Source organism: Apiospora marii, assembly GCF_038362585.1.
Source record: "Apiospora marii strain CBS 49790 chromosome Unknown utg000011l_segment0_segment0, whole genome shotgun sequence".
NCBI classification, from domain to species: Eukaryota; Fungi; Ascomycota; class Sordariomycetes; order Amphisphaeriales; family Apiosporaceae; genus Apiospora; species Apiospora marii.
In genome coordinates this window covers 1,700,518-1,724,035 of record NW_027117382.1, presented here as the reverse complement: position 1 = coordinate 1,724,035, position 23,518 = coordinate 1,700,518, and the positions used below count along the sequence as shown (strand labels likewise).

Genomic DNA, 23,518 nt, shown 5'->3' with positions numbered 1-23,518 from the left:
CTACCTATCAATATGATCAGGCTATATAGCACCTTCTACTATAGATTGTATCCAACCCCTTTATCTGTAGGTGTCCTGGGTATCCTTATCTATGTCCCCACGAAATTAGGCCGAGGGTGCCGCGAACCATGCGCGAGGAGGGTGAGGGCCACCATGTCAGTTACATCCTGTCGTTCACCAACCAGGTAACAGTCATTGTAGGCACTGTCAACAGAACCAAATATATCAGAGGACAAGGATCTTATGGGTCCTAGAGATTTCATTGCTCTCCCTGTAAGATCAAGACCACATATCCAACTCGAGGCCGAAGTTGTCGTTGATAGCATGCCTGCATTGCGTCTCCAAACCCGAACTGCCCCCGGCCTCTGTCAGCACCAGATCGTAAATGACCAGCGTCCGCCAAATGCCCTTCAGATATTCAGCCAGAGCCTCCCGGTCCGCCAGTACGTCTTTGGGGTTCTTGTCGTCCCACCCGCCCTGGTCGCGCGGGTAGTAAAAGTCCCAGTGCGGCAGGTTCTGGGCATCGCCGTCGTAGTTGCCGGCTACCGAGCGTAGCATCGACTCGTAGCTGGGGAGGACCATGTACTGCTTTCGGCCGGGAATCTCCACGTACTGCTCGTCCTTGGCCGGGCCGCAGACGGCCGTCCCGTTCTCCTCGGTGGCCACCAGCATGTTGAGGTAGATGTAGGACCGGATCCCTTCCTCGGCCACGCGGATCAGCCCGAAGTGGTGGCCGTGGTGCAGGTTGAGGAGCGAGACGAGGTTGGGCCCGATCACCGGATGGTTGGCTAGCAGGAGCATCGATTCCATGACGTCCTTTTTGAGGGTCTCGGCTTCCGGACCCGACGAGGCAGAGAGGGCCGGCGGCGTCCCGGCCGCCTCCACCATCATGAGCTTCAACGTATCGGCGTGGCCGATGCGGTTGCCGTCGGGGCTGGTCCATGCGGATACGCCTTGGAGGCGTGGGTGGCCCCAGAAGTGGTTCCGGAACCGGTCGTCGTCGCTTCCGTCTAGTTGGCCAAAGTAGTGATCTTGCATGGCGTCCGGGTACACCGGCCGTGCCCCGTCGGCTCCCGCGGCTTTGACCCAGGCCTCGGCGCGCTTCCGGTAGGCGCCGCTGGCATCGTACTTGGCTCGCTCCGTCTGCGAGAACTCGCGCACGCGTTGGGCGAAGGCGCGACAGAAGTGCGCGATTTCCTTGGGCTCGGTCGCTTTGTCTTTCCAGTCCTTCTGCGTCAGGGTGGTTTCCTTGCGTTTGGGCTCGACGTGATACGGGAACTTGTATTGGAGGGCAGTGGCGAGGGAGTGCCAAGGTAATGCGTGCGCTTGATGTGCCATGGTTGTTGGTGCTTCTTCTTTCTTCGATATCTTGTTTCCAGTAGGAGGGACACGGCCAATATCAAGGTGAAGATCAATGATGCGTAGTCCAGTAATGCATCGGAGTCAACATTCGTTCCCGGTGTGTGTACGGGTACATATATAGATGGATGCCCGGCCGCATGACTCACTCCGCTACATGCGGCTACAGCGCATGAAACTCCACTGCCCTTGACGCGACGTGTCTCCACCTTGGCTGCCATCAAAGCGCGATAGCTTGCGGGTCAACCAACGGTGCCCTCCTCAGTAGGAACTGTATTTTGTGGTCCTGCCTTCGACACATTTCCTATAGTCACCGGCGATGGTGCTGCCCTACCTTGATTCATTTAGCGGCGCGCGCGCAATGGGACAGCCAAAAGGCGGCTAAGGAAGCGTATACAGCGTACATCATATCTCACTATTACCTGCGGTGAATCATAAGTTATTGCGCTGTCGCGATGCTGGAAAGTTGGAGGGACGAACAAAACCCCCGGAGAAAGGGGCTGACAGAATGACCAGGCGAGACGGGAAAATACCTTCGGACAATTCAGACGTCGGCCGAGAAAGTGGGGCTTCCTTCGGGTAATTGCAACCAGTCTAGTCCGACTACCGCGAAGGATTCGCCCATCTGTTAGCCTCCTGTCGCGACTATTCCTCTCACCTCTTGTCGTACGCCGTGGGATTGTACGAGCCAAGAAACCCAAGGCCGACAATCAACCAACTTGTTCATGTAAACTTGGTACCATTTGGTGGGGATGGAGAATGCACCGCCCCAGCCCGAGCCCCACGCTTGGCCACTCGGGCGACAGTCGCTGCGCCTACGTGGTCGGCCGATACTGTCGTGTCGAGAGTGTCGACGTCGCAAGATTCGGTGTGATCATAAGAGCCCTTGTGCGCACTGTGTGCACCATCAGAGGAGATGCACCTACCAACGCCACGGCGGAGACCCCGAACCTCACCCTCCTTCCGCGGCTGTCACACCGGCCGGGCGTGCTCACGTTTCGCCTGTTGTGGAGGAGCACTTCGGTAGCACGCCGCCTCAGGCCTCTGCAGTTGGCACAGAGCAAGTCCGTGCTGTTCCCACTCCCGCCTCTGTCGACCAAGGTAACAGTGCCCTAGTAACCCAGGAATGGCAGGTCATCATGAACAAGTCGAGGGACCAGGGCAAAAGTCGCAAAATTAGCACGGCGCAAGAATTCGCGGCCATTATTGCTTGCTTCAGCGAGATCACCGGCAGAGACAGTGGGAACGCTTCGTTCCGGCGGCCCAAGGCGGCGGAGCTAGTCTCGCAATCGGCCGGCTTCCTCCGGCAATGCAAGAGTATAGCCAAGGAGCTCAAGACCCGTAGGCCCACTCGAGGTCTTCATTTCGGCGGGTCTGGAGCCGCACTCCCTCGCCGAGAGACGGTCGACACGATGGTCAACCTGTACTTTGCCGCCTTCGAGTCAACGCACCGCATTCTGCATGTCCCGTCGTTCTGGAAGGATTACCGTCGGTTTTGGGATGATCCCGAGGGGGTTGCGTCCGATCTGCGGCTCAAGGTGCTCCTGGTCATGAGCATCGGATCAAGTCTCTACGATCACGGGTCCAGGGACGCTAGCATTAGCAACACGGAGTCGGCCCATCAGTGCATCTACGAAGCCGAGACCTGGCTGGGCGGTCCGCTGGAAAAGGGCCGTATCGGCATTACGGGGCTTCAGATACAGTGCCTCACCATACTTGCAAGACAGATCTTCTCCATTGGGGGAGACACGGTATGGGTGACCATGGGATCTCTCATACACGCGGGCATGCAGTTGGGCCTGCATCGAGACCCCAAACACCTCCTGCTGGACATGCCATGTCTGGAGGCTGAACTACGTCGGCGGCTGTGGGCCACCATCCTCGATCTGGCTGTCCAAGCTGCCCTAGACTCGGCGATGCCGCCCCGGATCATAATGGATGATTTCGACGCCGAGCCGCCCGCCAATATCAATGATGATGAGTTGGACGAGTGCACCACGATTATCCAGCCTCACCCAAAAGACGTTTTCACATCGACCACGGTACAGATAACTCTACTGGAGACACTGCCCGTGCGCCTCCGCATCGTCCAACAGCTGAACGGGCTGCACTCCGATCTCACCTACCAGCATGCTCTGGATCTGAGCGCCCAGCTGACCGATGCCGTCCGCACCGCCCACTCCGCAACGAAGAATATGCGCGGCGCCACGACAGTCCACAGGAACATGCTCGACTACCTGATCCGCCGTTTCATGATCCCGCTGCACTACTCCTTCAGCAACCAGGCGCGCACCAACCCGATGTACTACTACTCACTCAAGCTAAGCACCGACACCGCCATCGCGCTGACGCAGCCATATGATGACAATGCAAACGAAAGTGACGACGACCACGACGACTCCCGCGTCTTCTTCGCGCGGCTGACGGCCCTGGGCGGCGGCCTCTTCCGCGCCGGCGTCCGCGGCGCCATCACGGCCCTCACGCTGGACCTGCTGACGCGCGTTCAGGAGCAGCGCCTCGACGGCACGCTGGCACGGCACGCCCCGCACCGCGCGCCGGCCAAGCGGGCGGTGCGGGACCTGATTGCGCTCTCGGAGGAGCGCGTCCGGCTGGGCGAGACGAACGTCAAGGGGCACATGTTTCTGTGCATGATCCTGGCGCAGGTCGAGGCCGTCGAGGAGGGGGAGGGGGACGGTGGCGGGGAGGAGTCGTCGTCGGTCGAGGTGGCGGTCGCGCGGGCGGCGCGGGATAGTTTGGGGCACTGTTATGGGTTGTTGTGTTTGAGGAGGGGGGCGGGAGGAAAAGGGAATGGTGAGGGTGCGGAGGATGCCGTCGCTTTGGACACGGGGGAGGATGGGGATCAGGGGCTGGGTATGGGGGGCTACGAATTGGATATGGATTGGGATTCGATATTGCCGGATTTTGACTTCGCTTGAAGCGACAATCCGGATTCATGCTCCAATTCGGCGTAAATATAGAAATCCATCACCAACCAGTTGCGCGCTATGTTTGAGGTGATGTTGTCTGAAGGCGTTTTTGAAACCGGCTACGCAAAGTTTGAGGGCCTGGGCTCGTCGGGTCCGAGCGTCCAAGAAACACCGCGACGGAGGTGCATCAGCTACAATAGGGGCGGCACATTGTTTGGGCTCGGTTGGTGGTGTTCGGCATTGATGTTGCCACGGTCTTCAATTGCCAAGGAAGAAACTGGCATCAAGCTGTCGAACACCGGAGCTGTCTATGCGTGCCAAGGCCGTTCGGCAAGTTCATCATCAAGCTACAGCGCGGTAAGCAGTAGGTGTGGTCGGGAGATGGCACTTGCTTTGTCGGGCCGCTCTCGACGGCGTGCTTGGTGGAGAGAAATAGTTCGTCAATTGTGGGTGTCAGATGGTCGTCTGGTGCGGATTTGCGGGCCACCTTCACAAGCACTATTTAACATCCAAGATGCACATAACTTACTGGAGTGTATATAGAAGACACATTTAAGAGGCGCGGTTGATGGCATGCGCGTCCCTTTTCTATCCACCAAAGAGGCGACGTGCAGAGTCACTTGAGCCCCGGGGCCAGCCCCAAACTGTAAGGATCCCTTTTTAAGCCTTCGTCCCAGTTCCAGAGTACCCGAGGCTTCCGGATTGAGGGCGCCCATGAGGACTACACCAAGGCATCGAATCACCAAATGTGTGCAGTATTGCTTTCTAATGATGAAAATAAAACATTGTTTTGATTTTGGTATCAATGCACACCGGTAAAATGAGGTGCTGGACGATGTTTTGAGCAGTATTTTGTTTTTCTGCGACTCAGCACTGGTACGAGACGAGACGTGCAAAGATAGCCGAAGTCCACGTACGCGGGGGTGGTCGAGCTTCCAGGCTGGAGCTTCCTTTTGCGCTGATTTGGGGGCCTCGAATCGAGATTAGTGCCCAATCAGATCCCTCTGATTGAGTCCCCCGGGAGAGGCGGGTCAGACTGGGTCCTGCTTAGCGGCAGAATGGGCTCCCGATGAGCTGGGTTCCTCGAAGTGTCATGAGCAGCTGCAAGTCAGTTAGCGGCGGCCATTTCGGATTTCAGGTTGGGGTTGTTGTCAGCAGCCAGCCGTCCACGTTATTCTGATTGCATCCATCGATCAATAGCTTTCAATTTGCCTGTCTATCCAAATTTTGCTCTTTTCTGTTTGCCATCCACAGACGCATCCGAGCTCACGATCTCAAAACCACCTGCGACGAGCTATCAACGTTTCCAGGAGCGTTTCGCCGCGGCCTCGCCTCCAACCAGTCACAGGCGATTGCGACACCCCAGCACGCCCCGCCGCTGCAACGACGAAACAAGGGGGCCAGCGTCCCATCGCGCCGCGACCAACAGGCAGTTTTCGTTCGCCCGTGGCACCCCAGCTCTGGCCCAGCTCTGGGGAAGGGCTCTCGTCGTACGATGGCTTCCATTGCTCGCCCATCCGTGGGCCGACTTTCCTTCTCTCACGTCCCATCTACATTACCAAGATTAAGCTTATTGCTATTGCTGGGCCTCGCGACCGCTCCAATGGCGCTGGGACACGACCACAGTTCCAACAATATCCCCGAAGGCAAAACCGTCTCGGACGACCCTATTGTGCGTGCAATTCCTCCCAGAATCGATTCAATTGAACGCAACGCAGCACAACTGCAGATCGTTCCAATTCTTTCGGTCCGCCCAGCGTTGGCACGATAGCTCTGGCGGTTCCCGGACAGGCGACGCAGCTTACTAGTACCCGACCGATTTACTGACAGAACTATGCAGGACACAACACTATGGGTTCACATCTTCATTCAGATGATCGCCTGGGGCGTCATCTTCCCTGTGGGCATGGTCCTTGGCGTACGTTACTCCTGCCGTTCATCCGCTCCCTTGTTTCTGTCTCTGCCCGCAATTGGCTCGTTTGGGTTTGGCATTTATTCTAACACTCGCGCCAACCCCGACAGATTGTTAAAAGCCGTTGGCACGTCCCCGTACAAACCCTCAGCGGCGTCCTGGCGCTGCTCGGATACTTCCTCGGCCACATGCACGGCGGCCGCGAGTTCGGGTCCAACATCCACTCCATATTCGCCACTCCCTTGATGTTCATGCTGCTCGGCCAGGTCGCCATGGGAATATACTTGAAATTGCATCTTGAAAAGGGAATTCATGGAAAGGTGCGGCGTTTTGTGAAGCTGGGACACAGCATCCTGGGAAAGGCCATGCCGGTCCTCGCCTGGACCCAGATGGTGTTCGGTGGAATTGCGACATTGGGCTTCTGCCACGGTGATCATCTCGGCCAGTGCCTGGCCCACTACATCATGGGCAGCTCTTTCATCGCCTACGGTATTCTGTCTGTCCTCGTGCTGCTGGTGGGCCAGGTCTGGCTCCGCCGTACTGGTCGCTCCCAGGAATTCTTCGACTCCGCCATGATCGCCTCGTGGGGATGCGTCAACACCTTTACCGAACACCGCTGGGGAGGTGCATGGGTGGAGAACGACTGGCAGCATACGACAATGGGTGTCGTTTGGTGGTGCGCCGGCCTTGTTGGCGTCTGGCTGTCCAGGGACCGCACTGGCCGCCCGCAGCGCAACTTCATTCCCGGCTTCGTCCTGCTCATCACCGGCTGGGCCATGAGCGCACACCCTCAGCACATGATGACCAGCGCCCAGGTCCACAAGATATTTGGCTACACCCTGATGGCCGCCGGCCTTTCGCGCATCATCGAGATCTCCTTCGTGTCCATGGACGGCGTGCCGGAAGACGGTAGCCCGGTCCGCAACTTCCAGTACATCTCCGTCTTCCTCCTGTACGCCTCGGGCACCCTCTTCATGGCCGCCACTGAGGAGCAGATGGAACTCATTGAGAACTCCAGCATGGACCACGTGGCTTACATCTTGATCCTATACTCGATCGCGTTCCTGATCTTCCTCTTCTCCATGATGCTCATCAACCTGTACGACCAGAACGCGAACCCCGCCGTGCCGACCAAGGACCTTGGCAGTAACGGCCGCCTGGGGCAGGGCTTGAACAGCCACGTGCCCGTTCGCGACGCCCAGGAGTTCGAGTTGGAGGGCCTGATGAGCGACGACGAGGACGCCGAGGGCAACCGCTTGCTGCGCGACGAGGATCTTCCGCTTGACAGCCCCAGCACTGTTGGCAGGAACAGCGACAAGGTCGCAAACTGATAGACGGCATACGAGAAGGGAGAAATAGGGGGGAATGGAGTAATAGAGTTCGTCGTTCGGGGGAGCGATACGGCGTACGTGTTTGGACAACATTGCATAGATTACGGTGTTTCGGGAATTGGATCCGGAATGGGAGTTCAGCACAGTCGTTTGGTTTTGTTTATATACCTGTAAGCACATCATAATAATGAACTGCTACATAAGGCTTCAGTTTACGTGGGGGCACGGTAGGCGTGTGCTGAAGCTATCGAAAATCCGGCATGTCACATAATCATCGTCGATGATCTTATCCGTCCCGCTGAGATGCCGGACGACATTCTAAGCTGCTGGTTGAACGCTCACACGCGGGCATTAACAAATGCCGATCATGCAACATCTACTTTGACACAGTCACAGGAGAGCTGGCTGGCTGGCTCATGCTGCTTGCTTGCCCAGATGCATTCAAATCTGGTTGGGATGTGTAGTGCAGGATATTACTCTGCTAATACACATCGTATCCCTTGCATTGCCCGGTGTTATACCAGTCCGCATCTTAATCCAGTAGTGGCTAGCCACAGGGTACGATGGGCTCGATCCAAAAAGTTTTGCAGACAAGGGGGTACTTCGGTTGGGATACGAAGATGTCTATCAAAAGGAGCACACACCAAGCCTCCGGACCATCGCGACCAGGTATTGAATTTTTGTCTCTCATGACATTCAGGCGTCCGCTGTCAAATCTGCTTGGTGTGTGATCGAAACTCGACATTCTCCTGCTCCCCCTATATTTCCACGATAAACAGATACATGCCTACCCTGACCCGCTCAGAGTTGCGGAGGATTTCTTACTACCTGTTTTGGGGGACGAGGAGCTAGGGGTGGCGGATATTCTGTTATTTGTAGTTCTTCTCGCTTCCTCCTTGGCCTGTTCCTCCTTTGCTTGTTCCTCGCGAGATTGCCTCGGTCTCTTAGACACCAGATAGGCGCCTAGATAACTGTCGCTTGCGTAACTGTATGGATCGAGGTTCTCTGACATCCTGCTGTTGCTTTCTTCGGTTTTGCTATTTTTCTCGTTTGGTGGGGAACTCTCCAGGGGCTCATTGACTGGTGATGTGATATTACGGAAGGCTACGGGCGGTGGTAAGTAACGTTTCCCTCATTGGTGGCACTGCTGATGCTGATGCTGGTACGGGTGATTGGATGTATATGATATAGGTCGTAGGAAGTGATCTCTACCTGGTTTACGGGGACAGTGTCGGGAAATGGAACAGTTCAAATACGTGGTGGCGAAGGAATGTTTCCTTGATTGTTGTTGGGTTGGCTTGTTTTCCCTATTCATGCCCCTGACAAACAACACGCTGGCGGGGATATGCTTCGCCGGGTTGGGACGTCTTCAGAGGCAGATTACAAGGGTAAGAACTGGCATCATTGTCTATTTCATCGAAGATGCTTGAACCAGACCATAGCTACTGCACCAGCCCCTACAGCATCATACCCCATGAAGCACAATAGCGCCTGCCGGATGCAAACGAACGCCCATATATGGTGGGTACTATATAAAGCCCAACAAAGTCCAGATCGGTATTAAAAGCCCTGATCATTGCACATACGGCGCGATGGCAGAGCGGTCTAATGCGATAGACTTGAATCAAGCAAAGGATTCTAGATATCTATTTCCTTCGGGAGCGCAGGTTCGAATCCTGCTCGCGTCGTCTTTTTTTTTCTTCATCTTTTTCCTATTTCATTACTTTCCTACCTGCTCCATATTGCCATGCCAATTTGGTATGAATTTCAATAAGTTACTCGTTTTAATCCCCTGGGCTCCTGTATGCCATATTCAACAAGGATGAGAGAACGCTGTTATCGCTGAATGTACTGTCCTGTTCATGCCTTTCTTTCTTTCTGCAAACCCCACACCACACCCCAACCTCACGATCACCTCACCCCACACCCCCCACTACATATTTGTCCTGCGATACCGACAGCAGCTCTCGCCGCACAGGCACTTCTTGTCGAGCCCCTTCCAGTACTTGTCCCCGTAGTCGACCGTGACCTCGGCGCCGGCCTCGATGCCCTTGCTGACGAGGATGACGCGCTGCGTGTTCATCCAGGTGAAGCGGTGGTACTGCGCGTTGGGGTTGCAGCTGTGGTTGACGAAGCGGGTGAAGTTGCCCTGCCGGCCCTGCCAGATCTGGTACTTTTCCGTCCGCCCCGCGCCCCCCGACCCCAACGACGACGACCCTCCGCCGCCGCCGCCGCCTCCCGCGGCGTAGGGGGACGTCGAAGAAGACGGGGTCGTCAGGCTGCTCTCGAAGACGTCGACGTCCTGGTACCCGCGCGTCACGAGCCCGACGAACTCGCCCACGGGGGCGCCGCGCTCAAAGGCGCACAGAGCCAGCAGCCCGTTGTTGCGGCCGTCCGGAGTCCGGAACACGAGCACGGGGCTCGGGTTCGTCTTGGCGCAGCCGAACAGGGTCGGGAAGCAGTAGCAGGTATTCCGCTTCCAGTCGTCGGACTGCTCCTTGCCGCAGGTCTCGCAGGTGGGCAGGACCTCGAGTCCCGCCCCGCCGCCGCGCCGCATCATGGCCGCGGCCGCGGGGCCCGTCGGCGGGGTCCAGCGGGGGTCGTCGCAGCCCCAGGCGGCGTGGTCGATGACGGACTCGTCGATCTGGCGGTAGGTGAAGTCCGGGTCCCACTGGAGGTAGGTGTTGCGCAGGGGGACGGGGGCGGTGCCGTCGAGGGCGACGACCCAGTCGTGGGGGTGCCCCCCGTAGAGGCGGGCGGGCGACTCGCCGACGACGGCGAGCAGCTGGCGCCAGTGGGGGTGCAGGGTGTCGGCGGCGACCTCGAGGGCGGGGCGGAGACTGCGCAGGCGAGCGAGGCTGTCGTGGTCGAAGCCGACGCGGTACTTGCAGAAGCGGTAGATGCCCATGCCCGAGAAGATGAGCGTGGTCCAGCCGCCGGCGTCCTTGATCTCCTTGTAGCCCCGCCAGATGTACATCTTGTTGCGCAGCTCCTTCTCCGACCAGCCAAAGTCGGCGCACGCCTGCAGGATCGCCGCCTTGTTGTGCTTGGTCCGCGACACCGACGGGTTCGCCCCCGCGCAGCTGTCCACGTACTCCTCGAAGTGCTCCACCCACCGCGCCTGCACAATCACCTCCACCGACCGGCACGCCCGGCTCGCCTGCGTCACCTGTCGGCAGAAGGCGTTGCTCTGGCTGAAGGAGCCGCCGGGGCGGTTGGCCGAGCGCGCGACGTCGCCCTGTTGCCCCTGATGGCTGGGCGTCACGGTCAATTGGTTGCTGGCCTGCCCATTCTGGTTGTCGATCTGCCAAGGGCCCTGCAGATGCCGCGGGCTCAGGTCGATGTCGCCGTGGATCTGCTCCCAGATACCGCCGATGAGCTTGTCCAGGGTCGAGGGCTTCAGGAAGTGTCCCACCGGCTTGACCTTGCGGCGCTTGGGGAACTTGTCGCCGCTGTGGATCTGCCGCTGACTGTCCGCCTCGGCCTCGACCGACGCCGCGTTGACCTTGGCGGGCCGCAGCCCACTCAGGTCCTTCCGCTGACTGCTCTCGGGCGACGGCTCAGGGGTTGCGTTGCGCGAGTTGCCCGCCGAGGACAGCTCTTCCGATACGGCTGCGACGCGCTCCGGTTCCGCTGGGGTCGCCAATTGACGCTCTTCGTAGGCCGAAGAGAGCGGCTTGGCCAGGGCTGGCGAGTCCGGATTGCTGGGCGCGCTGGGCGTGGGAGCCGAGGTGGCCACGGGCGACGGCGATTGGATGCTCGCGATGCCCGACAGGTCCACAAAATGCTGCGGGCGGTGTGCACGATTGATTAGCTACGAATACCACAGCCCCTCGGCGGGAAGAGAGTTCAAGACACCAAAGGAAACGACACGACATGATTGGAGAGGGATGTGCTACCGAAACCACCATGCCCGGCGTTGATTGGCGGACGAGGTGGGTGGGACGTTCCTCGAGGCAGGCCTCAATGCGCAGGACCGGGTTCTGCAAGCTCTGGAGGGCGGTCCAGTCGAAATTGGAGTTTCTCAGCTGCTCCACCAGCGACCGGCTGATGTGCTCGCGCAGGAGCTCGTCCTGCTGGCTCCTGTCGCTGTCGGCCGGGGAAGACGCCATGATTGCCTCGTCAAAAGAGTAGTATTATCGGGGGTGGTGATTGGGTGCCCGTCATCGCTTTTGGTCGAAGGTCGGGCGGGCGGTTTGCTGCCCGACGCGATGTTTTTCTCTGCGCCCCGCCGGCAATTACCTGCAATCCCTCCTGCCCGGGCAGAACGCCCGGGCCCCCACGGAGCTAAACCTTGAAACGACCCCAGATGTCATGACGCCATAATTGCTTTCTCTTGTCCCCGATTGCGAGCATCACTGCTAGTCAAGAGGCCTTGATTGGATCCCCTGGTCAATCAAGACGTCCAATCTTGCATACAAGGTTCGCTTTTTCTATATATCTGGATATGACCCTGCAATTAAACGACCCGAGTGAGCAGCTACTTGTCGAGAACCAGTGTTGTCGAAACCAGTTAACCCCTGAGCGAAGTGCAAATCATTTAGATGCAATACAATAGTCGTAAAGTATATGATATCGTGCCTCTCTACGTGAGGTATATCTTATCGTCAGCCAATGTCGAGCAATCTGCATTTGCAACTTTCAAAGATGTGCGCGTTGGTTATGCTATTTCGTGGGAATCCTGGTCCTCGTGTTATCTAGGGTAGACCATGCAAGAGCATGATACGCCGTTCGGTGGAGTCAATACTAATGGGCATCGCAGGGCACCAGCGGCACTACCGGTCTCCATCATACCTGTGTTGATATTGCTCGTTGGGTGTCCGTCTTCGTGGGCAGGAGCAGACCAAAGCACTAATATAACGAGGTTCGACCAAGCCCCAAGAGGCATGTCGTGCCCCAGGGACTGCATGCGCCTGCCGCTGCGCATCGGCCTCACGTCCAGAGCCGCGATACGCCGCCAGCCGTGCGATGTCATGAATGTCTCTGGGCAAAGTACCGGGCTAGGAAACATGAGCAGCGTTAGGACGCATCGAGTCATGATGGGAACGTCGTTGGTATGGGGTGTCAAGAAAAGGCTGGGAAGGTGGCGATCTGTCGGTCACGATCTGAGCGACGTCTTCGGCGGCCAAGATTGCCGATAAAGCAATGGTGAACGGTGGCAGCCTGACCGACTTTTCGAGCGAGCCGGTACGATGCCCGAAATGAGGATCCAGACTGCCCGTCGTGCGTTGCCGCTCTCTCGTAGTCGTTTCCGCACCACTCGCATGGCGTGACCATTGCTGAAAACGGATAGCACAAACCTCACTTCGTTTCTTTACACGTGGGAAATTGCACCACGGGAACCTCGATACCGGCATGTGAAGCACAAGCACATATTTCCAGGGAGCACATGGTTTCCATTACTATGTAATCGTACGCCCCGCTATGTATCCCAGCTCAGATGATGACATGCCTTCCCTACTTCTCGCGGCAGAACTCGCGGCCGCGCTCGGTGCGGTTGGGGTCGCACACGAGGTTCTGGGTGGCGACGCAAGTCAGACGGTCGCCGCCTGCACACCGTGTCAGTCTTCTTCGCGCGGGCCATCTCCCAAGACGAGAAAAGGGGGATGGGGGGTGGGGGTGGAGGTGTGCTTACAGTTGGCGCTGCCCGAGGGGACGCACTTGCCCTGCTGGCCGTTGACGGTGCAGAAGTCCTGCTTCAGGCTGGTGTTGGCGACGCAGCAGGAGCCCGAGGGCACGGGCCGGTTGGCGTTGGACTGGCGGCGGGCGAGGGGGGCGCTCTGGCCCTCGGTGGCGGCGGCGCTGGCGAGGCCGGCCAGGGCGACGATGACGGGGAGGATGGCGAACTGCATCTTGACGGTGGGGTAGGGCGGTGGTTTTTGGCCTGGGGATTATGGTCGTTGCTGGTGGACGGTGGATTGTACGAGTAGTAGTAATGGAAGAGGCCGGCCCTGAAGGAAAAAAATTATTAAAACTTATGTCAAATAAGCTGGAGTGAGAGAATGAGATGCTTCCTTCAGAACTCATAGCATGGTGGCAGCGGCGGCCTCGGGTCTTTATACAGAGAGGTCCAGATGGCATCGCATCGTCCGGGTATCGCGGCGAAGCCGGGGGTGGTCCTGCTGCTACCACGCCCGAGCCCAAAATTGGGGGAGGTGTGGATGCCGACAGGGTTGTGGCTCCTACATACATACAGAGTGGCTGACCCTGAAGCTCGTGGAATGGGTAAGGGGAACTGCGAACGGCGGATTCTGATTGGCGGCGTCTGCTCCTGTCAGTGTGTCGCCAAGGGGCGCGGCGATGGGGATAAAAAGCGGGTACGCTCAGTACTGAGCAGCCAAGCAGCCGCCCCCTAAGCTAAAATGATGAGACGGGTTTCAAGGACGGTCCCACTCTTGGCCGAACAGTGTCCCAACCTGCTGGGCCCCCCTCGACCGCGACGTTTCGTGCACGTCTTTCGGTTGCCAAAGAAGAAGACCTCACTTGCCCCGGCGGCATTTGGCTGCCGCTGCGGTAGAGGGTGCATCAGCCTGGCCCGTCGTTTGCATCTATCCTCGTGGAGTCTGCGCACCTGCGCAGCCAACAACACAAATCGCCTGTAATAGGCAGGAGCCAAATGGATAATTAGGAATCGACGCACTATGCGAATCTCCAAATCTCCGTGGGCTCAATGGGGCGTGGTGCCAGTCTGGTGCAGCCCCTTATCGGCCACGAGATGAAGGCAGATTAGCTTGCGAGCCCGGCATTCAGCTGGCCCACTTGGAGTGGCCCCCTAAAAAGAAGCATATCTCGGGTACATGTACTCCATACTACCTACAACCTTCCCTGCCAAGTTTCAGCTCGTTGCGCTACCAGAGAAAGAACATCCATGGCATCTTCTATCTCGAGTCAAGCCGCTCTACAAGTATCTTGTCGCGCATTGTGGCCATTGCCCCGGCGGTAGAGCGATTCGCTTCTTACGGCAGCAACCGTCAGCAGACTGAATCCAACCCAGCTCTACGCGTCGTCCTGCACCGGCGCCGTCGCGATGACGCGTTGCCGAGAAGTCTGGGTGCATGGTCAGGGACTCGCGCTTCTGGGCCTTACTCAATCAATTCTAACGGTCAGAAAGTCGTCTGTCCCGAATGGGGTTTCTTCCTGGTCCCGTAATACCTCTACAGAGCTAGGGCCGCTGTTACCGGTCAGCACTCGGCCCCGTATCTCACTCACAAGTAGTTTAAGCGCGTGTCAAGAGTCGAGAGCAGTGTGTATTGGTGATCAATCTAGTCTACAGTGTGCTGGTGCATCGATTCTATCTACCTATATCCCATGGTGCTCACATACCAGTACATGGCTCATGTGTCTTGACCCTGCTGCACTACCGAAGCCCTTCGGTGTAGCCTGGCGGTGCTGTCGCCAAGTAGGTCGCGTGTGATGGTGCGCCGATTCGTCGCCGCAAGCTGGTATGATGGGAAGAACGACTTGTGTCTTCTTGAGCAAGACCGGCACGCGCGACATTTGGTGGTGCCAAGTGCTACTAGCTCAATGATCCAAGTAACCCGAAACCCTGGAGTGAAGCAACGAGGCAGCTTTCGTTGAGCCGGCAATCTGCCCTATCGAGCATTGGTGAAGGGCAATGTCCAGTCCTGACTATCCCAGCCTTCGCTGGTGTAGTCTGCCCGTAGAACCTCACTATCCAGGTTGGTCCCGTTCTCCATAGCAAGGTCTGACCAGCTTGGCAGGGGTGTAGCTGTTTCGTAACGCACTTCAAAATGGTCCATGTGCTGGGCCTCTGCAGGGCTGAGATCAGTATCGCCCGTGTCCAGTCTCCAAGCAGAAAACCATATGGATTGCCACTCATCGTCCGGGTCATCGGCGGGGACGAAGGGATCTGTTGGCAGTAGCCCACGCATCTTTTCGATGATCTCTTCCGGATCCCCCAGGTACCCGTGGGGGAAGTTAAAACGAACGAGCGAAGTTCTTCCCGCCATGATATCCGTCATAGCCTGGGGATAACGCCGATATTCTCTGTGCCAACTGTTATAATAGTCATTGTCCTTGTACTTGTCATCAGGCACCATTCCCCGGCGAATCGCCTCAGACCTGGCCCTGGCCCATTGCAGGTCTCGGCTCACTGCCTCATGGAAGATTTGGGCAGCTAGCTGAGGAATAGGGTCGCCATCGAAGATGAGCGTGAAAGATTCCTCGGGGAGGTCTAGATGCTCAACCACCCAACGTGCAATAACCGGCGTAACAGACCACTTTGATAGATGTTTCTGCGCCATGTTTTTCATGCAAGCTCTGTCCGGATCATTGTCCGCGGCACACTGAAATATGTTCCTCCATAACTTGGCACGCCGGGTCACGTGTAACCTGAGGGTTCTCGCGAAGGAATGGTAGAAGGCCTTGTGCATGGCATTCGGCAAATGGTACCGCCGGGCGATCCTCTTCCAGAACAACCTGGCGCATGTGCGTTCGAGCGTCGGGCACAGAGCGAAGGAACCGAATGCACGCCGCCGCAGCGGAGAACCTGTAGTTGAAGCCCGTATCCCGGGGACCCGCGAAATCACGGTACAAAAGTCGCCGGCGGCAGGTAATCTCATCGTCGTCTTCCGGGATAAGCCATGGCTCGTGGCACATACTCAGAACTCGGTTGGCACGAGACAGCCATGTTGGATCCAAGCTGCCCGGAGAGTGGTGAGCGAGGATGCTCTGTAACGCGCAGGTAACGAAGTTACGGTAGGCCGACAATGCCTCGCCGTATTGATTGGTCTCGATGTACCGCAATGCCTCCCACGGGAGGGAGACAATGCACCACCCGCCTTCAGGATACTGACCCTCAGGACGAGTGTTGAGCCTCTCAATGACATGCTGAAGCTGGGGAAACCGGGATGCCATCTGCTGCATGGCCTCGGGGGAGATGCGGCCACGGGCTTGGTGGAGCAGCTCGGCTTCAGTGCTCCACATGTTTTTCATGAGGCTGAACAGGGCGTTGGCCCTGCGCTTGGTCTCGACGGAACAGACGGTGTAGAACCTGATGGTGTTATGTTTGAGGGCCAAGCCCTGCATCTCGGCGGCGACTTGCTGGCAGCAAAACTGGAGGGCCATCAGATGGGGCTGGTGGATTGGCCCTCCGGCTTTGAGCTTGTTAGTAGCTGGGTTGTAGACGTAGCCATGCTCAAGCGTGACGTATTCACGGTAAATGATGTCTCTGATTTCGCGGGGAAGGCAAAGAAAAGTAGATTCCGACGACATGGTGTGGAGTGTGGGAGAATGATGGTTAGATGGCAAGAAGATCCAGACACTGTTGAGGAGGGATGGGTTGGTGAAGTTGGCGATTGGTAGATAGAAGACAACTTGGAGGAGCGGATGAGTTGAAGTTGTAGGGGCCTAGACCTAAAGAGCTGTAGCTTGTAGGTGCGCCCGGGGGCAATTTATAATTGGAGCGCTCTCCACTAAAGCCAGGACGGCGTGACTGTATCGGAGAAGCAGTCAATCAGGAGTGCCTAAGAGCTCAATCCAGCCAATCAAATTCAATTGACTGATCTGGATTGAGCACAGCACAGCTCCTAACCGGCGCCCCAACCCACGTGAATAACCCAATTCCACCAGACAGCACTGATGTGCGCAGAGTTTGGCCCAAAGCCGCCGAAACTCTGACTTCAGACTGCCCCATTCCATTCACCCCATCATCGCGCACATTGGCTCTCATTGTACAGCCATCATCAGCCAGGTTCTTTTTTTTTCGGGGCGGAGTCCCCTATTATTTATTTGAATTTTTTTCTAGCATATACTATGTACAGCTGACACAAGTGGTAAGGAACAAATGGATGGTAACACAAATTGGCAGTGACTCCGTGCCAAGACAAATGGGTATCTCAAATGGTAAAGTTAAAAAAATCAAGCCTCCAGCTACACGGGCACATCTCCGTCAGTTCGATTCAATCGTCGGCACCTCCATCGGGGGTGGGCGTGACTTACCGATAACAGATAGCAAGTGCCAAGCCCCCTTTCTGCCACAACCCTCGACCACAGCCACTGGCTCCGAATTAGCAAACGTGATCGGTCTGGGCGCAGGGCGCCGTCATCTCTCACGTACCTTGTCATCCCCCACGGCATAGGGTTCAAGGTAAACCCGGGGCTGTTGCAGAGCTGAAGTCAGCACAAGGCGTCATCACACTGGACGTGGGGCGGGAACCTACCTCGCGATAGCATCATGTCCAGCCATCGAGAAAGGAACCACTGCACTCCACAAGTCTGTCAGTACCGTAGCAAAAGGCGTCAAACCAGCTGTCAGTCGACCGACACGCACCTCGTTCGCACCACATGGGCCCAAGATCCATCGGAGATTGCTCTGCAGCAACCGTTAGTACACAAGGGCGGGGTCAAGGCCAGAGGCGGGATCACTGACCGCACCGAGCAACAAAGTTCTCAAAACTACACACGGCTTCGACGTCAGTCAGCTTCTCGAGATCACCATGATGGGGGGGTACTAACCCAGCGCACGCAGATGCCGGTTCTGCGCAGGTTTTCGGAGAAAGCTTTCGAAGGTAGGTATAAGTTCTCGCGATGTACGCCTAGCGACAATTAGTACCCGTCCACAGGGCACCCGGATGGATCATGGATTACCTACTCCTTGGGACCTGTGATTTATCTCTCCTTCCCATCGCACACACATACACATACGTTGCCATCTCTCACTTGGCTTTCAGTGTAAGCACAGCTGGCGGGACCAAAGACCTAGAGATCTCGGCAGGTAGCTTACCTTCAATCCCTCTCACACCACCATACACCCACAATACCATCTATATCTCAACACCCACCCACACACACCATGGCAGTCACCAGCAACAACAACGACGCCATGTCGCACGCGCCCGCAGAGGCTGAATAGTTGGTTAGAAATACGTGACAGGGGATGTAATATCGACAGGATGTACTTACGCGCCTCTGACAATTCCGACAAGGCCGGCGCCGCTGCGCCGGTGACCAGACTCTGTACGTATATCAGCTTCCACGCATATGCAAACATCAGAATTCTGTTAGTTAACTTACCCAGCTTCCTAAGAAGCCCCATTTCCACGATTACTACATCGCCCTTGGTAAACTCGACTCCAAGGTGCTCGAGACCGCGCTTGGTAGTATGCCTCTCGAGCTGCTGCAGTACGTAGCTCTTCACGTATGCGACCTGTACGTCGCATATAAGGCATACGGCGGCGAAGACCGCCATCGAGACTACCAGACGATGGAAGGCGTATTTGTACGTATGCGAAACGGGAACAAGGCTCCGGAGACCGCGGAGCTTCTGCTAGATTTGCTATACGGTTAGGTCGCCAATCTGATAGCTCCACTATGGTAATACAGATACATACGGCAAGCTCGACGAAGGCCGATGCGATGAGATCGCGGATTGGCTCAGCCAATTGAAGGGAAAGGGCCGTCACCGATAGACGGGAGATGAACCTGGAAGGGCATGGAAAACAAGTCAGCCGACGCATCTCATCTACCGTGCGAGTGAAACGACATACGAACCGAGATTGGCGAGTGGTCCTTGGATGGACATGTTGCTATCGATTTGCTGTTGGTCGGTTGCTGTGTAGTCAGTTGCTGCGAACCGGGCGTCAGCGAAAAGAGAGAGAGAGAGACAGAGGAGGGAAGCCATTCAAGCTTGTGGACAGGAATGGGGACGGGGTACGGGGGACGGGGGACGGGGGAAAGACGCTTACGCTCATGTACTTGCTTGATCTAGTCTATCGCATGGAAGGCAACAGGTCTGTTGAGCAAGGTGACGGGTGTGTTTGGTTAGCTACTAACCTGGTCCTGCGGTCGGGGAGAGGAGGGGGCTGCGGGGCGGGAGTGCTTACTTCACACAAATTTTCTTTTTAACACAAATGGTAGATTAACGTCCTCCGCAGGACGGGTCGCGCGCTCAGGCACGCAAGACTGACGGGGACAAGAGCGTGGGCCATGGCGATGATGGGTTGCAAAGGGAAGGGGGGAGGGGGAGGGACGCTGGATGGAGGCGTAAGGGAAGCCACCAGGCTCCATGGGGGACACACACAGACAGTTTGAATGGGTTGCCATTCGATATGGGAGTTGGTCTAAGTCGTGCGCTCGGTGTCATCGAGGAGGGGGAGATGAAAAGATGAAGAAAAGAGACGGAGAGAGAGAGAGAGAGACAGAGAGAGACAGCGCGCGCGCGGAGAGAGTGTGTGTGGGAAAGAGAGAGAAGAGAATGAAGGTTCCATGAGGAAGGAGCATTAGGTGGGCGGGACGAATCGGAAGTATTGTCTGACGCCGCTGAACATGTCAAGGGGAAAGAACAGGATCGCCCACGCCGTCGCGGCCCGGACGTTCTTCTGCTCCCGGAGAAGACAGCGCATGGTCAGATTGGGGCTTACTGCCCTGCGCAAGAAGGCATCCCTCTGTTCCTCGAAAAGCAGGCATTCTAGGAACAAGTGCTGCATGGTTTGGTCCGCCCTGCCACATTGACACGTGGGGGTATGCACGAGCTGGGCACGGTGTTAAGGTTATTGGTTGGAATGGGGGGCGGGTGGGGGTGGGGGAATGAGAAGATGTGACTTACTTTGCCCATGTCGTACAGTCGCCTCCGTACTGGCAGGTTCTCGCTCCGGCAGAACAGTAACATGACACACGCTGGGCGTGACAGTCCGCGGTACAGCTTGAGGCATGCCGGATCCCACATCTCGAGGGTGGCGGCCGTGTCACTCCTGCCCCCCTTCTTCCTCCTTATGCAGTAGTCTGACCACCGCTCGCACATTTCCAGGTTGGCCAGTTCCTTGGTCAGCTTTCGGATCTCGTGCAGCCGTACATGGCGACTGTCTCTCCACTCTTTGAGTTTCTCGTCCTCCGACGCGCGGGTGTTGCCCGAGGCATACCTGGCATAGGCAACATCCCGAACGGCCCTGGCCTCAATACCCAATGCCTGGAACGGATGTCGTGCCAGCTTGTACTTGGTAATCGTACCGAGCGATTGCCGCCGTGATTCCATCCGCTGCCACTCAACCGAGTCGATCGAGGCAGCTCGGTGCGTGACGGCCAACCTGTAAAGACACACACCTATGTCTTCAACGTTCAGCTCGTTCATTAGTACGGCACTGGCAGTGCCGTGAAAGGCCGATGTAATGTCGTGGAGGCAGTTGTATTGTAACGATCTCAGGCGCTCGATATGTTTCCCGTTGAAGGCTGACCGTGGCGGCATGTGGTATTCGCTCGACTGGATAGGCATCGGCCGAAAGCGCCTATCCTTCTGAATAGTCATGTAGAACGCGGCTGCGCAGTATGTCATTGCTGTCCTGACCTTCGAGAGGTACATGTGTCGCGCGTGTTCGAAGGACAGGCCGTATGTGGACCTTTGCGAGTACCAGGATCGGCCGCATGGCCTTGTCCACCTTCTCCACTATCTGGAAAGAAGTCAATTGGCCGTGTTCTTCCAGTACAGAAGCGGGAGTAGGATCGTGATTAGCACTTACGTTGGCCACATGGGCATCCCACTTCAGATACTGATCCATGAATACACCGAGAATCCTCATCACGGTACACACTGAATCCTTCGACATGCCTTCAATCTCCGGATACGATTCGCAGACTGGATCCTTGCGCCACCTAGGGTCTCGCAGATGCATGACGTGATTCTTTGATCCTTCGAATCGAACTCCGTTCGGCTCGGACCACTCAAGTATGTAGCGAAACATTTGCGCAAGGATCCTATTGTTCTTCTCAGGTGACGGCGAGCTGACGACCAGGTACATGTCGTCAACAAAAGCAATGCTCAGAGAGTCGCCCTGGAAGATCTTCTGGTCAAACCGCTCCAGAAGAGGCGAAGCGAAGAGCAGAAAGAGGATGGGAGACAAAGGGCTTCCCTGTGGAATACCAATGTTGACGTAGTACTCTCCGGACTGGTACCCAGGTATGCAGACGGTCGTCCTTCGGCCCCGTAGAAAGGATTCGATGGCACGGACCAGCCATGCTGGAATGCCCTTGGCACGAAGCGTCTCAATGAGAGCCTCAATCCGGACATTGTCGTACGCGCCTCGTATGTCGAGACTCATGATGGTCACGAACCAACCTTTTCTGTGCCCCTTTCCGCGGCACGTCCGGTTCCATGCCCGATGAACCTCATTCACGATGGCTTCAACAGCTGCAGCGGTGGACTTGCCTGCGAACCCAAACTGATTGTGGGGGATGAGCTGGTGTTTGATGGCTATGTCCTTGAGCATGTTGGCGACAACCTTCTCGTAGACCTTTCCGGTACAAGGTAGCAAAGCGACCGGCCTCCAAGCTCGCGTTGAACGGGGGCCTTTGTCAGGCTTGAGTAGAGCGATGGTGATGGCAAGTTTCCAAGCACTCGGCTGATATCCCAGCATCAAACAAGCTTGGAATAGATGCGCGAGGTAGGGCTCAATGATCATTTCCCAGAAAGGATCACCACAGGCTTCCGAACCCTGACCTCGACATGTCTTGAGAACAAAATTCGGCACACCGTCAGGCCCCATAGCCGCCCCCGAGCGCAGTTTAGCCAAAATCAGCTTGATATCCGAAGGATCAACGGTAGGAACTGCATCGTCGATCGAATCATCCGTCGCAGTTTGCTTGCTGGGGAGAGAACTGCACGGTGTAGGTGCCAGGCCAATGTTCTCCTTGCCGAACTGAGAGGAAAGAAATTGGTCGACAATCCCAGCAGGATCATGGACAAGGACTTCAGACTGTTCGTCTTTAAGTGGCCCCATGCGCGGACATACTTTGGGACGTAATCTTCTCGACACACCCTTGACCATTTTGTAGATGGTAGAAACTCGTCGTCCGGTGGTCGATGCATGACGCCTCCACATTTCTCTTCGATGCTTTCGATCCACCAAAGCTCGCAGAGACGCCGCGGTCCGCCATCTGAGGAATGTGGCCATGTCTCCCTTCAGGTCGTACTCAGCTCGTGCTTTGACTTCTTGGTCCTGATAACGTTTGACGTTGTTCGTGACGAACCTCACGATCCTCGTCGCAGAGATCTCAATCTTCTCAACCAATTCATAGAATGGGACAGAGAGGCACTCGGTGAGATAGCGCGTGAACTGGTCAATGTCGCGGGCTGATCTCAATGGGTGCGATGTACCAAGGAGCTCGGGTGGGCCGAAGTGTTTGTGCAGCCATTCTTTGACAAGTTGTCGGAGCGCTGCCTTGTCTAGATTTCTTGTGAGGTAGACGGTACGGGCGATGCGGGAAACATCCATGCTCAGCTGAATATCCATCAGGAGATGATCTTGTGTGAATATGTCATCAGTCGTGTGAACCGGCTGTCTCTTCAGAATTTCTTCTGCGCCAAACGCCAGATCAATGGTTGAATGGGTTCCACCTGGTCCAGCTGTCTTCTTGAACGTCGTGGTACCCTGCGGTGTCAAGAGCTTCATAGATGCCGCCTGAGTGGCTAGATGCAGCTCTCGGGCTTTGGGCGTACATGGCGCTGACTTGTGGTGACCCTCCCAATGTGGGTGATGCAAATTGAAATCGCCAACCACCAAATCGTAGCCATCTCCACTGAGGAATTTCATGAGGGAAGGGATGCACACGCGGTTCTCATGATTGTAGACATTCGTGATATGGATCTCCCCACTCGAGGTCTTCAGGTGAAGTGTGGCAACACAACCACGGTTAGGATCACCTCCCTCTGGCTCCGTCACATACCAGTCGCCGACTGTGATTGAACGTTCCACATAGAAAGCAACCTTGATGCCAAGACACTTGGGAGGTCTAGCTGCCGTGGAAAGACTTGCATGTCGTTGCTTGCGCCCCTCCTGTCTCGAAACAGGTAGGAATGGATGGTCTTCTTCCCTGAGCTGTGTCGTTCCATACCACGGGACGTAACGCTCCGTAAGGAAGGAAAAGGAGTCAGGGGGTTCGTTGATGGCAATAATATCCCAAGGTCTGTCCAACTCCTCGGTTGTCTTCCTCAAAACCTGAAGTGTCCTGGATGATTTGTCAGGGGGCGCCCATAACAT

At 56.5% G+C, this 23,518-nt stretch overlaps 8 protein-coding genes across 8 annotated transcripts; 2 read left to right on the top strand and 6 right to left on the bottom strand.

Annotated features, from left to right (window-relative positions):
• Positions 1-279: 279 nt before the first annotated feature.
• On the bottom strand, positions 280-1,338 carry PG985_013604 (uncharacterized protein; the record flags this gene model as incomplete). The annotated part of the gene is made up of 1 exon (XM_066833370.1): positions 280-1,338. The coding sequence occupies one exon, from the start codon at positions 1,336-1,338 to the stop codon at positions 280-282; it is 1,059 nt and encodes a 352-aa protein (XP_066678110.1).
• Positions 1,339-2,111: 773 nt separating this feature from the next.
• On the top strand, positions 2,112-4,295 carry PG985_013603 (uncharacterized protein; the record flags this gene model as incomplete). Its single annotated transcript, XM_066833369.1, has 1 exon — positions 2,112-4,295. One exon carries the CDS (start codon positions 2,112-2,114, stop codon positions 4,293-4,295), a length of 2,184 nt encoding a protein of 727 aa, XP_066678109.1.
• A 1,594-nt stretch (positions 4,296-5,889) lies between these two features.
• Positions 5,890-7,529, top strand: PG985_013602 (uncharacterized protein; the record flags this gene model as incomplete). The annotated part of the gene is made up of 3 exons (XM_066833368.1): positions 5,890-5,958; positions 6,127-6,204; positions 6,309-7,529. The coding sequence occupies 3 exons, from the start codon at positions 5,890-5,892 to the stop codon at positions 7,527-7,529; spliced, it is 1,368 nt and encodes a 455-aa protein (XP_066678108.1).
• A 1,933-nt stretch (positions 7,530-9,462) lies between these two features.
• Positions 9,463-11,641, bottom strand: PG985_013601 (uncharacterized protein; the record flags this gene model as incomplete). Its single annotated transcript, XM_066833367.1, has 2 exons — positions 9,463-11,316; positions 11,462-11,641. 2 exons carry the CDS (start codon positions 11,639-11,641, stop codon positions 9,463-9,465), a joined length of 2,034 nt encoding a protein of 677 aa, XP_066678107.1.
• Positions 11,642-12,986: 1,345 nt separating this feature from the next.
• PG985_013600 (uncharacterized protein) lies at positions 12,987-13,381 on the bottom strand (the record flags this gene model as incomplete). The annotated part of the gene is made up of 2 exons (XM_066833366.1): positions 12,987-13,078; positions 13,165-13,381. The coding sequence occupies 2 exons, from the start codon at positions 13,379-13,381 to the stop codon at positions 12,987-12,989; spliced, it is 309 nt and encodes a 102-aa protein (XP_066678106.1).
• Positions 13,382-14,525: 1,144 nt separating this feature from the next.
• On the bottom strand, positions 14,526-15,793 carry PG985_013599 (uncharacterized protein; the record flags this gene model as incomplete). The annotated part of the gene is made up of 2 exons (XM_066833365.1): positions 14,526-14,576; positions 15,275-15,793. 2 exons carry the CDS (start codon positions 15,791-15,793, stop codon positions 14,526-14,528), a joined length of 570 nt encoding a protein of 189 aa, XP_066678105.1.
• Positions 15,794-15,818: 25 nt separating this feature from the next.
• PG985_013598 (uncharacterized protein) lies at positions 15,819-16,763 on the bottom strand (the record flags this gene model as incomplete). The annotated part of the gene is made up of 1 exon (XM_066833364.1): positions 15,819-16,763. The coding sequence occupies one exon, from the start codon at positions 16,761-16,763 to the stop codon at positions 15,819-15,821; it is 945 nt and encodes a 314-aa protein (XP_066678104.1).
• Positions 16,764-19,768: 3,005 nt separating this feature from the next.
• PG985_013597 (RNA-directed DNA polymerase from mobile element jockey) lies at positions 19,769-23,518 on the bottom strand (the record flags this gene model as incomplete). The annotated part of the gene is made up of 3 exons (XM_066833363.1): positions 19,769-20,020; positions 20,095-20,928; positions 21,002-23,518. 3 exons carry the CDS (start codon positions 23,516-23,518, stop codon positions 19,769-19,771), a joined length of 3,603 nt encoding a protein of 1,200 aa, XP_066678103.1.